Genomic DNA, 14,068 nt, shown 5'->3' with positions numbered 1-14,068 from the left:
CTCCACAAGTGTCGCCGGAAACCACCGGCGCTATCCACCATCGCCTGCTCCTCCATGAGCCGGCTCACCATAGCCTCCCGTCGGCGGAGACCCCGCACTCCACTTGGGCGTGAGCGGCCGCCTACCTCGCGCTCCCCAACAGCTAGCCCCGCCGCGTGCCTCGCGCTCCTGACCGGCTCGCCTCGCTGCCTGCCCCATGCTCCCCACGGGCGCAACCCATCACCGAGCCACCTCTCCACCACTTGCAGATGGAGGAGGCCTCGTCCTGCAGCTAGAGGAGGTCTCGACTTGCATCTACAGATGGATGCAGTGGGAGGTTACTCCTTCAAGCGGTATTCAACAGGCTGGAGCGTTGTTGCCCATCTACGCTCCCGCGTGCCCGTTCTCCCATCAATATCTAATTTTTCTCTCTTGTGTGTGAAACCAATATTTCCTCTACCAACTGAGATTCTAATTGTCTTCTGAACATTTCAGAGGACGTCAATGAATGGATGGTTTCTCAAGACTCCAACTTGAAGGGGTCACCTTTCATACACATGAATGCATGGCGCATATGTCAAGCTTCATTATGTTGTGGATGCTTGTCTTACACAATCTCTGGATAACATGCAGCGATAGTATTCAGAAATACATTTGATAACCAATGGAATATTTCTGCTGTCTAATGGCTCGGTGTTTGGCTTTGGTTTTGTCAATAGTGGTGTATCGGAGAGCCCATCCTACCTACTTGCAGTTTGATGCTTGCCCTGCAATGCTACTACAAATCTGCAGGCGAAAAAACAAACTTCACAAAAAAACAAGAAAAAGATGAGCACGGACGCTCGTCGATGTCCGTTGTGTTACCCTACTGATGAAGTAATTCAAGGAGCAGGTGGTTTCGTTTGCCTGAAGCACCAACATAAAAAAAAATCAGTTTTGGTTTTGTGTAGTTATTTCCCCAAGCTCAAAGGAGCACCAACCATCCAAAAAATGTGTTCTTCTACCTTTTTTCGTTTAGAGTGTGGTGAGGAATGAGAGATACAACATGTATTTTTTTATACAAAAGTACGCCTTTTTCTTCTTGATTGTTTATGTATTTAATGTATTACTTCTCATGGGAAAAAGTTTATCAAAGTTCGCGCAAAAAAGCTTTTCTGGTAAAAAGTATAGAAATTCATGGAAGTTTGATTTGTGTATGCTTGTGAGACTGAAACCTTTTCAGTTGATCTCAGCCAAAAAAATGTGGATATGTTGTGCGTGCGTGTATGTGTGTGTGTAGTACACCGAATTGAAAAGACTATTTTCTGTCATGTAGATCAAAGAAAGAACATAGAAAATTTAAAAATGTGGATACACACATTTTCTATGTATGAGCAAAAAACAAGAAAAAATCATAATTTCTCCTTCTTTATTTTCCTCTTTGTGATTGTGTGCTCTCCCTTTTGATCAAAAGTGTGTGCTCTCCCTGTGTTTTTATAAAATGTCCACAATGAAAGAAAATGTGCCCTCTTCCCTGTGTGGTCTGCGCATTTGGTTGCTTCACAAAATAGGTCAGCGAAGTTCTAGTATTATTGCTACTGAAAAAAGTTCAAAAATAAAAGAACAAGGAGTTCCCAAAGTTTGGTGGATGCATCAACACTAGAAGTTCATAAAAAAGATGCTCGGGAGGAAGTTCAACAAAAAACCCACTAATCCTAGAGTTCAAAAAAGAAGACTATGAAATTCAATTTAAAATAACATAGAAGTTCGAAGTATAAAAAAACTAAATTTATTGCAATAAGTTCACGTGCACCTCCGTGCATGGTTCATAATTTATATCGCGAGACGTCCGACCTCCAGTTACATATTTTCAAATGGCAAAAAATGATGTCCGACCTTCAATTGTGTGTAATTCGACGTATACACAAAAATGTGACATAAGTTCATGGTGAAAACAACGAGAAGTTCAAGTGCTACAAGGAACGCATTTCAGGAGAGAAATAAAAGTTTAGAAAAATAAAAACTTAAAAGGTTTGTTGAAAGAAGTTCAAGTGCTCTGTCCAGGGAAGTTTAAAAATTCTTGCGAGGGAGGTTCACCTTGTATTTCCATGTTTGATTTTTTTCGTATAAAAATCGAATACAATTCTTTACTCGAAATATAAAAAGGTGAAGTTCAAATTGAAATAACACAGAAGTTCGGAGTTTATTAAAACCTAGGATTTACCTTTTCAAAAAATAAAAAGCACAACGCCATTTTTTGCACTTTTGAAAAGAATCTCATAAACGTAAAAATGGTTGCTAGGAGTTCAAGTGCTCGGCGAGGGAAAGTTCAAAGTGTTTAGATGTCCAAAATACATTAAAAAATATGTTGTTTTTTGTGTTTTAAAATAATTCTCTCAAACCAGAGAGAAGTTCAACGTGATAACAATCGGAAGTTCACGTACTACATGGTGTGTATTTCATATAAAAAATACAATAAAGTGAAACAATGTGAAGTTCAAACATGCCCAAGAAGTTCAACTACTTCACATAGTGCAAAAAAAATAACACGTCAAAAATTAGAGTGAAGTTCAAACAGACATGCCCGAGAAGTTTAACTACTTCACGCAATGCATTTCCATTGACGATGAAGGCAGAAATCATGATCTCGTCGTTTTCTAATTTACTTCAAAACGTCAGGAATATCATTTGTGTAAGTTCAAGTCCTCGGTCGGAAAAAGTTAAAAAAATATTGTTAGAGAGGTTTGTACAAAAAGAATATCATTTGTGTAACACTGACGAAAATGGATGGAAAAATTACAAACAAAAATATGTCACATAAGTCCAACGTGAAAACAGCAGAAAGTTCAACTACTACACTGAATGAATACTGGTGTCCACAGCTTTCCAACGGTATATCGCAAGCCCTATTTGGGCAATGTTGACGGAAGTTCAACCTAGCACTAGGGGAAGTTCAGGTCGAACAACTCAGGCAGTAAAATTGCAAAAAATGCAATTTCATCACGACCCGAGAGCAAAATCCGCCAGCGAGCGAGATTTCTATTTAAAACCAATATTTATTTGCTAAAACACGTTTCTAGATTACGCTAACATCATATAGAACACTACTAACCAGAATAATTCGCGGGGGAAGCCACGGTTGCAAAAGATAACCCGAAGGTCGGGTTCGTACAGAAGGAAGTTCAGGCGCGTGTACAAACAAAAATACGTCACAGAAGTTCAACGTGAAAATAGCATGAAGTGCAACTACTACGCTGAATGAATTTCAGATGAAAATCTTTTAAAATCATTGCGAGTATGAAAAAAATGATCAACACGAGAAAGATGCGTGTTTACAGCAGCTTTCCATCGGTATATCACTTGGTCAATTCCAGTGAGTGGATGGAGAGCTAGGAGCAGTGGATAGAGATATACGAGCAAAAAAGCACGTGAAAAATAGAGTGAAGTTCATGTACATGTGCCGAGAAGTTCAGGTTCTTCACGCGGTGCATTTTCGAAGAATCAGTTTCGCGATAAAGGCAGAACGAATGTTCTCGCCATTTTCACAATTACTTGAAAATGGCTAGAAATCAGAGAAAACCATCAACATAAAAAAGTTTCGCATTTTCCGTAGCTTTTCAGCGGTATATTATTTGCTCCATTCCGATAAAGTTTGTAGAAATTATGCCAAAAATACGTTTTTATTCATTTTCCAATTTGACTTAAAACTGTAAGGAATTAGGAGAAACAATATATACAAACAAGTTTCACGTTTGCTCAAGCTTTCCAACGCCGCATCATTTGTTGCATTCGGACGTACGGTTAAAATTATCTCGAAAATACGAACTCGGTGGAACTTATACTGTTTTCTGAATTACTTTTAAACCGTTTCAACTTAGAAAAAACTTTTAACATGAAAAAGTAGCGCATTTTCACAAGCTTTCCAATGCCATATCATTTGCCTCAAATGGATTAGCGTTTTAGAAATTACATTGAAAATACGAACTCGGCTGTTCGGTTTGCGAAACTTTACGATTTTCAAAATTCCTCTTTATCCACAGGGAATTAGAGAAAACTTTGAACATGTCGAAGGAGCGGTTTTGCAGTAGCTTTCCAACGCTATATTATTTACCTCATTCCGATAAATTGTTTAGAAATGCAATCGAAAATACAATTCAGGTTTTTTGTATGAAGAAAAAACGGTTTTCAAAACTGCTCTTAAATAGCTTACATTTTGCCAAAAATTTAACTTGGATCATGATATTGGTGTCCATAGCTTTTCAACGGTATATCGCAAGCCCCATTTGGACACTTTTTAGCTGAAGTTCAACCTAGTACTCGGGGAAGGTCAGGCGCGTTACTCGGGAAGTTCATGTTGTGATCAGAATATTATTCTGATACCGTGATCAGAATAGTCTTTATGCATATATATATATATATATATATATATATATATATATATTAACTACAAGTATATGCTATTATGTGCTAAAACAAATATTAGACCATAAAAAGACAAAATAAATACGGACTTTGCAAATGCACAAATTAATTGAAATTGTATGCAATTTTGGGCAGAACACTGGATTACCGTGAAGTAAATCGAGCATGAGCTAATGTAAACATATTTTACAGTACGGAACAACATACCTTCTGACCACAGGCAAGAAAACGTCTGCCAGTGTCCAAGGAATCAAAAGCAACTAGCCTGGCGCAAGGTTCTCGATGCAGACAACGAGAAGATAGATCATGGGCAGTGCCACTCCATTCATAGCAAGGGATAGTCGTAGGAAGCTAAACAAAACAACAGAGATATTGCACAAATCAACGCCCTGCATTAAATACCGGAAATGAAGAATCCTAACCCTAAGCCTAGCACTATCTGGAGATTATATAGTAGGAGCGTACCTGCAGGCTAGTCACGGATTCGCCGTCCGAAGAAGAGCTCGACTTGTCGCTCCACGAAACCATGGCGCAACACGACCAGCGGGAAGACGTGGATCGGTGGCGGCGTTGGCGGTCGCAGTGGATAGATAGAACACGCATGGAGATCGCGAGGGAAGAACCGTCCCGACCAGGTGGCCAGCGCGGCCCATTTAAACGGGCTGTAATCAAAATAAAAATTTGTTAAATGGGCTCGGCAACGGGAGCGGCCGTGTGTCACGCCGTCTAACGGCATCCGTCGCCCCCCCTCCACGTCATCGTGACAAGCGGCCCGAGTTACACTACAAGCCATAAAATGGTGGGTTTTTCTTTTCTTTATGAGGGGGAAATGGTGGGTTTTTGGGTACGAAGTCTATACTCTAGACCCAAGTGAGCTGGTATCTTCTATATCTAAATGGTGGTGAACCAGAGGAGTGAAAAAAATTAATTATTACCACACATAATTACATCTTCTATATCTAAACAACTAGCCAGCACTAACATATTTCTCTTAACATGCAAGTTTGCCACCTCATCATTCAACATGCATGGAGAAAGGTCCGCCACAACATGCAAACAAAAGATTCCCACAACAACATATACATGTTCCACGTAACCATTTCTCTATGAATATATTGCAAAATATTCCCGCGACAACGTGCCGGGTATCGTCTAGTTTTCTAATATAATATAAATAGAGTGGACAATACAAAAGATGCCATCATTACAATGGCTAAAATGCTATCCATGTTCCATGATTAAAGTCCCTAGTGACCGCTTCCTGTTTAGTCCATATATGCTACAAGCGCTATCTCAAGGTCCTGGCCTCTTGCAAGAGTATATATCATGTATTATGTATGCAGTAACACGTTGTAAACACCTCACTATTAGATCACTGGATTCATCCGAACATAACTCTAGCAAGTGTTCTACTCTTCTTCGCCCACCACGCTTCTGCACATGATAACAGGAAAAGTTAATGAATGACAAGTTAAAAACAATTATGACCTACAATGCGTACAAACACTTACTTCTTATTTAGTTTGCATTTCTTGCTGTGTTTAGTGTGCCCTAGCAATTTGCATGCGCCGCACCTGATTCTGATCTCATCGTACGAAAGTGGCTTGCTATTTTTTGACATAGGGCGGTTCTCATCTACCTTAGTTGCACCTTTCGTTGATACTTTAATAGGATCTTGAACTTCAACTATGTTGCCTTCACCATCATCTACATATTCAATTGCACACCTACCGAGATCAGCCATTTTCTTACTCAAATTTTCCTTTAGCTGATTATACTCTTGGCTCTTAGCTATCATGGTCTTCAAACTCTCCTGTCACTGATCCCACAAAGCTGGGTGTTTGCATGCCGCATGCATAGCTTCTGAAGCCAACACACTGACCTGGCTATATTTCATTCTTTCAGCTGCCCCAGTCCATCCAAATCCCAACAGATCGCTTCTGCGCCTCGCGGGCAGTCCCAACCTTGTGTCTTTCGTGAACCGCACAAGAACTAAACACTTTGGTATTTCAGATATATTCAAGTACTTTAGTACATGGAATATGTGCTTGCAAGGTAGACCCTTTCGAATCATTCTTCTGCAGCCGCACCTTATAGTTTCTGCGGAATTTACTGGAGTGTACTCCACCCAAAAACGGCTCTTCCAGTTATTCTTCCAGGCCACAATGCACTGCTGTGATCCGTCTCCGAGCTTTATTTATACAATCTCCATGCCTCCAATCTTCCTAAGATCAGCTTGCAACATATAGAAGTTTGCTGCAGTGAAGATGTGAGAAGAAGCTATCTCAAGTTCCCTCGAGCTAGTAACTGGCACCGGTAAACTCTGTGAGGCCGTGCAGTCATCTCGTGCCTCATTCTCACGGATACGTACATCAACGGCGTTATCATTGTGCAAAATCATATCCATCAGGGTCATTTCACCGTCTAGGTGGAGGTGAAGGCATGAGTCTAGACTTTCACTTCTCTGGTTGCTTTTCATGCCAAGCCAAAACCCCTCTGTCAGATAAGCCGCCGCCCATAGTCTCCTCTTCTTATACATCCATCTCAACCATGTTACTGTTTTTTCCTACTTCCATATTTTGGAAAATGCGTGCCATCTCTCCTCAAACGTGGTTGTGGACGTGCTGTAGTACAGAAGAGTTCGGAACTCCTTCAAGGACTTGTGACTGAGGTGAATCTTCATTTTTTTGTTCTATATGCCATGTACATATACGGTGCCACACGTCTCGCAAGACTAGGCGAATTGCCTTGATCATCGCAGCGTCGGCGTCCATGATAACACTCTTCGGCATCTTTTGACACATGGACCTCAAAAAAGTCTGCAGCAGCCACACATATGTCTCTTCGGTCTCGTCCGAAAATATGGCACAAGCAAAAACAGTGGTCTTCCGGTGATTGTTAAGACCAACAAAATGTATGAATGGCATACCATACCGGTTCATCTTGTACGTGCTGTCAAATACAAGCATGTCGCCGAAGTCCTCATAGTCATGACGAGACTGGGAGTCACACCAGAACATCCTATTCATATGTCCTTCCTTGTCTAGTTTGTACTCGAAAAATAAGCTAGGATCCCTCTGTTTCCTACTGGCCATGATGCCTATGACTGTGGCAGCATCACCTTTTGAAAGCAGCTTCCTCTTCTCCCTGGCGCAAAGGTTGTATATTTCACGCCTGGTAAAACCAACACCGCCATATCATATATGTTTGCTAATGAACGAATCCATCACTTGGTGAATTCTAATCCCTGCAGCTCCCATGGACAGTATCTCAGCTCTTTGGTACTCTTTGATTTTTCTGTGGGACCAAAGAAAAGGTACCTCATCCGGTCCTGCCAAGATATGGCTATGCTTGTCCTCAAAACTATCAACATACCAAACCCCATGCTTTTGGTCAAGCTTCACGGTCAGGTGCGCTTCACAGTGGCAGCGTGTCTCGGCTCTAAGCCTATGGCTGTGTCCTTCCTCGGTTAGCAACCTGTTGTCATGTTTTCCTTGTCTGAAACAAACAAACCGCCTATAACGCATATGATGTGACTCAGTTTTGCTATACCTGGCCTTATTCTTTCGAATGCTGAAACCATTATCTCCAGCATAGCTGTTGTAGAAATCATACGCAGCATCGTGAGACATAAAAGTCATTTGTATTATCTGCATGAAGACATCCCTCTTATCATCTGCACTGGCAGTATCTTGGACATTCTTTTTCCCCTCATCTTCTGTCACCTACACAATCATAACATAGCCATGAAAAAAGTTTTCTATGGTATAACATTACTTCCATACAACATTGATTACATACATACCTCACTCATGATGAACGACGACTGCGACTCCCCAAAATCAGTTGCAGCTAATGATTCATCATCAAGGCATGTCTCCGCGTCGGATTCACCGTAATAGTCATACGCATTATGACATTCTGAAATGAGCTGAAAAAAATAACACAAATACATAAGTACTTATCATATAATATTCCAGGATTAATTCACTTTGCATGCATGCCAACAAAAAATTCCACTTCCTACCTCACTAATGTAATCTTCATTCGAGATCTCCGAGTTGTTTTCTTCACCACCATCATGCTCATTTTTTTCCTGACAATCATCATGTTCATCCATCTATAAATTTTCAACACAAAAAAAAATATTTTCGGATGCCACCAAAAAATTACAACATGATAATGCCACTCACATTAAGATCTTCGTTCCCATTCTCTGACTTATCTCCACGATCTGAATTTTCATCATCTGACCAATCTTCTATCCAGTCTTTCATCAGTTCTCCAAACTCCATGTCATACATCATACCAGTTAACTCATCGTCCGCCATTTCCTACAACAAATAATATGTATCATCACATGTGCAAACATTATCGATGCTGACATATATAACACCTAGCGCATGATCACGGATGTTAAATAAACTACCCCAACCGAAGAGCGCCCCAACCGAGGGCGTTCAGATCGTGCACACAACCGACGCCAGCGACCTCTGACCACCCATGGAACCTCCCCCCTCTCCACACCGGTCATCGGCGTTAAGGTACGTCAACCCTAGTAAGGAAGATGCCCACGGATCCAGTACGTGATCACTTTGGATCGCGAGAAGCAGCGCTACCCGTGATAGCATGCGCCGCTGGATTCCTAGCCCACGGCACGAGTCGTCGGATACCTAGGTAAGCCGCCGCATCAAATAACGGAGCCGTCGTGCACACAACTGACGGCAACCGACGCTAGGTTAACCCTAGAAAGAAGAAACCCACTTTAGCCCACGTGATCACTGTCTATATCACGATGAGCAGCACTACCAGAACAAGATCTGCGATGGCCTGGACCGCCGGAAAGCTAGGTTACCCGCCCCGCTAGGTTAACCACTACGACAAAAACAGCGGCAGTTCGTTTGATGATGCCGCGAGCGAGACGAACGTGGGGAAACGGGATGCGGTACCTGCAAGCGCTGGAGATTCACGACGGTGCCACGTGCGCTCTCGGACGAGATCGCCGGCAATGAGATCGCCGCCGCCGATAATCTTACAGAACCTCAACAGAATGATGGAGGAGCCGCGTGAATGATGGAGCTACGTGATTGATGGATCGGTCGTCGGCAGGTCGTACCTGGTCGTGGGGTCGTGTCATCCTTTTTTTTCGGGATGTCACTATATACATACGTATGAGTTATACGGGTTATACGGGGCTTGGATATGGGCAGTGGCGGGCTGGAGAAAAAATAGAAGGCGGGGGTCAAGAATACCCCTAGGAAATTGAGTTAGGGGGTGCACCGGAGCAAAGCTCCCTGGGCAAATGACCCTTCCTACCACGAGTATTTGGGTGACCATATAAAACCTACAGTTTTGGCTCTTTACGGTGCCTACCAGGCCGATTCGTACAGGAGTCCTTCAAATTTGATTAATTCCATAATCTGTTCTTCCTTTCCAAGTTAGGAGTATTTATTTGGCTCGATCGTGTTTGCCCGTGAGCCGTGCCCCGTCGTCGTCTACCTTCGCCATGGGTAAAAGCTCGACCACGGCAGTGGTGCGTGTACCGGAAACCATGTCATCGAGCAGCTTCAAGGAGCACACGGACACACTCAGTTTGGAGGTGACCGACTACCACGAGAGTATTTGGGTGACCATACAAAACCTACAGTTTTTGGCTCTTTACGGTGCCTAGCAGACCGATCGTATATATAGGAGTCATTTGATTAATTCCATATAATCTGTGCTTCCTTTCCAAGTTACTATTTACTTGGCTCGATCGTGTTTGCCCGTGTCCCGTCGTCGTCTATCTTCGCCATGGGTAAAAGCTCGACCTCGGTTGGGGTGCGTGTACGGGAGACCATGTCGTCGAGCCGCTTCACGGAGCGCACCGAGACGCTCAGTTTGGAGGTGCCCGACTACCTTCAGATCAAGGACATGGGCCTCGGAGAGTTCGTTACCTCGCGCGTCTTCCCAGTCGGTGGCTACGAGTGGGAGATCAGGTTCTACCCAGGCGGAAAAGACCGGCACTGCGCCGGCAACGCCTCCGCGTACGTGTTCTGCCGCAGCCAAGTCACGGACGTGAGCACCCGGTTCACGTTGAGCATGCTGCACACCAAGGGCCAGGTGCAGGTAGCAAGCTTCGACCCGAGGAAGCGCGTCTTCTCGCCAAAAGCAACGAGATACAATGAGTGGGGCCACCCCAAATTCGTAGAGAGGGCCAAGATGGAATCGCTGTCGCAGCTCGGGGACGGCTGCTTCACGATACTGTGCGTCCTCACCGTCGTCATGGACGAGCCACCGTCTCTGGAGCTGCCCAGCCACCTCGAGCGCATGCTCGAGGACGGGCGGGGCGCCGACGTGACGTTCAGCGTGGCCAACCAGGAGTTCCGCGCTCACAGTTTTCTCCTGGCGGCGCGATCGCCGGTCTTTGCGGCGCAGCTATTTGACCTAATGGAGGGTGTGCGGCGAGTGGAGATTGCGGACGTGGAGCCTGCCATATTCAAGATGATGCTTCAGTACGTCTACACGGAGTCGCTGCCACCGTACGACGACGAAGGCGGAAACAACATCAGGGTGATGCAGCATTTACTAGTGGCAGCAAATAGGTACGATCTAGGAAGGTTGAAGCTGGTGTGCGAAGAAGAACTGCGCAAAAGAATCGACTCAGAGAACATCGCAACCGTGTCGGCGCTGGCAGATCAGCAGCAGTGCAAAGGCCTCAAAGTTGCATGCATGGACTTCAAATCGTCACCCAAGTAATGGCTCATGTCTTGGCGCGACCGAGTGATAAGTTTCTTGGAGCACTTCATCACAAGTGTCTTCACAAGGTTTGCCCGGTTCCGAGCGATGACGGCGGCACGCCTTCAGCACGCTTTAGTACTTGTAATCGTCGCTAGGTGGTCACAGATCTGGATATAATTTTTACTTCTGGTATTTTCTGTACCGCTTTGATAGTTGATGAATAGATTGAATATTTTTCTGTACCGCTTTGGAGGGGGAGATTCAAGGACCAAAGTAATAATCGCGAGGATAAAATTGATTAAAAAGATACCTACAAAATGTTAATGTTAATTGTTCTTTGTTTTGCATAACAATAATTTTGTGCGGAGGTGTTCTTAAAAATAAATTTTGTACCAGATATTTCTAAACCACAAATGTTGAAACACCATCTTCAGCACCATATCTGAAAGGACATGAATCACATATAGCCTTTGTAGAAAGACTCGTGCGAAACAAATTTAAAAGTAATAGAGGTATATGTACGATATTTCTTTTTTGGAACAACATGTATGATTATGGATGACGATAACTGCCACACGTGTGGCATCTAGGGGGTATGTGCCGCATGCCCCGTGTGGCGTCGACACAGGCCCGCCCGCGCGAGCACGTCCGGACGCACCCCGCCACAGCCCGCATGTTCGGTGTGCGGCGCGATTCGCCCGCACAAGCACGCCCGGGCGAGCGACCACGCGGCCCGCACGACCCGTCTCGGCCGTCGCCCCTCCCCACTTGTGAGCCACACGCCCCGCGTGGCAGTAACCACGCGTCCCGCCGTGATTGCCATGGTCCAGACCCTCTTCCATGTTCGTTTAACTGCAGTTGCCATGTTGTTGAACTACAGTTGCCATGGTTGTTCAACTGCAGTTGCCATCTCAGGTCAAGTGTCGGATGCCATTTTTGGGCAACTGCAACTCTTGCCATGTATGGTCTGGTCTACTACAGTTGTCATGATTTAAAAACTTTAGGAGTTGCCACCTACTAACACTAGACAGTTTCCATGTAGCACTACAAAAACATGGCAAAAAACATGTTTCGGGTAAAAAGAGAGTTGCCATCTGCTTACAAGGACACTAGGAAAGTTGCCATGTACCCTGCAAAAACACATGGCAACTAATAGCTTTTGGTGTGTGGGAGGAGACGGGCATGTGGGCGACGGTGGTATCTTTAGGAGTTGCCACCTACTAACATTAGACAGTTGCCATGTAGGGCTACAAAACAGACGTGGCGACAATAACATATTCGGGTAAAATGAGAGTTGACATCTGCTTACAATCAAAAATAGGAAAGTTGCCATGTACCCTGCAAAAAACATGGCAAATGACAGCTTGGGTGTGGGAGAGTGGGAAAATGGGCAGTCGTGGGAGATGGGGATAAGAAGTCGTGCGCGGCGTGCGGGCGCAATAGCAGTTCCACCGCACGCCCCGACTCGCAACCGGTCCCGTCCGAGGGAGAAACAGCATGCGGGCGAGCTACCTACACACCACACACCGAGCTTGTCCTACGTAGCATATCAAGTCCATCTTTCGGTGTCAAGATTCGTGCAAAAAACAACCAACAACGATCCAGGCGTGTGGGCGAGTTAGAGACGTGCCACACGTGTGGGCGTTAGTGTTTCCGATGATTATTTATTAGGTATTAAAGACCTTAAAGCTCTATTACTCCTTCGATCCTTTAGATGTTGGAAGAAAATACTTTTGCCGTGATGGCTTTATTTATAAAGTCGAGCATCTGCCTTTTTCTATTAAAAACTCGAAAATTTGATCTTGATGGGGGGTTTTTGATCTCTGTCAGCCAAAAGTCCATAATGAGCTCTTTATGGTGATTGGCGTAATACTCGGAGTACTACTTACCCGTATGATTTTTATTAGCCGTTCGATCTGGTGGGGGTTAAAAAAGGTTAAATTTAATATGTTTATTCCAAGAAGGGCATAATGGTTAAGGATGAAATATCTTTTTTTAACCGATCACCTCCATGACAGAACCACGTCTAATAGATCCAGATCGAGGTCGTCCTCGTCGTCGCCCTCGCCCCCTTCAATGTTCTTGTCAATTCACCGTCGTCGTCCTCACCCTCCCATCCTCCCCCTCATTGTCCTTGACATGCCCGGTGATAAGAAGAAGAAGAAGACACCACATCTGCGACGGCTGAACCGGTGGCGACGTGGGCGGCGCTATAATCTGGAGGAACTCGATGCCCGTCGATCCCATCTCTTCTCGGCTGCCATCCTATGGTATGAACCTGACTTCTTGGATCTGTAGCCTCCACTTCCTACTTATTTAGTTTAGTCTTCATGGAGAGGAGAGATGGTGGTTTTACAATGGAGAAGATGAAGAGGAGGCGGGTGGTTTTGCAATGGAGAAGAGGGAGAGGAGGACGCGGCGGCGGTTTAGGATTGGACGAGAGCGGCAGCGCGCTGTGATTGGATCTAAATTAAAATCAATCTTATAAATAATTTACCCCTTAATTAAGAAGCGACCTCACATTAACGGTTTCTAGTACTTTCTTTTAGTTACTATATATCTATTAGTAGCTAATTATCTGCCGTTAGATCGAGAATAACAGATGGCTTAATTAAACTAATGCCGACCACCCAATGCCCTTTTGGAAATGACCAAATCACCCTCAATGGATGGTCGGGTCTGTTTGGAACTTCCGTGTTTATTTTGGGAGTACAAAATACTTCTTCATTTTTTGGACACAGTACAGACACAAGCGATCATACACTCATCATTATGAACACACACGCACACCCTACCTAGTGCGAGTACCGGGATTTAAACTCTGGCGGGCTGGGATACCACTGTGCCTCAATCATCCAACCACAGGTTGGTTCGCAATACTCCTTCATTTTTTGTTTGGAAATATTTTGTATAAAATTTACGCTGAGTAAAGGTCAAAATTTTCGCCGATGCCCTTGACCTTTACGCC

The 14,068-nt window shown here is 44.2% G+C and overlaps 1 protein-coding gene across 1 annotated transcript; it reads left to right on the top strand.

Moving 5' to 3' along the window:
• Positions 1 to 9,833: 9,833 nt before the first annotated feature.
• LOC123042172 (BTB/POZ and MATH domain-containing protein 3-like) lies at positions 9,834 to 11,304 on the top strand. Its single transcript, XM_044464682.1, has one exon. It carries the CDS (start codon positions 10,174 to 10,176, stop codon positions 11,116 to 11,118), a length of 945 nt encoding a protein of 314 aa, XP_044320617.1. The 5' UTR covers positions 9,834 to 10,173; the 3' UTR covers positions 11,119 to 11,304.
• The last annotated feature ends 2,764 nt before the right edge of the window (positions 11,305 to 14,068 follow it).

This window comes from Triticum aestivum, chromosome 2B (assembly GCF_018294505.1).
Source record: "Triticum aestivum cultivar Chinese Spring chromosome 2B, IWGSC CS RefSeq v2.1, whole genome shotgun sequence".
NCBI classification, from domain to species: Eukaryota; Viridiplantae; Streptophyta; class Magnoliopsida; order Poales; family Poaceae; genus Triticum; species Triticum aestivum.
This window is presented reverse-complemented; position numbering and strand designations above follow the sequence as displayed.

What these genes read in the sequence shown, in the direction of transcription:
- LOC123042172 (XM_044464682.1), top strand. Translation starts at nt 10,174, where the DNA reads ATGGGTAAAAGCTCGACCTCGGTTGGGGTGCGTGTACGGGAGACCATG.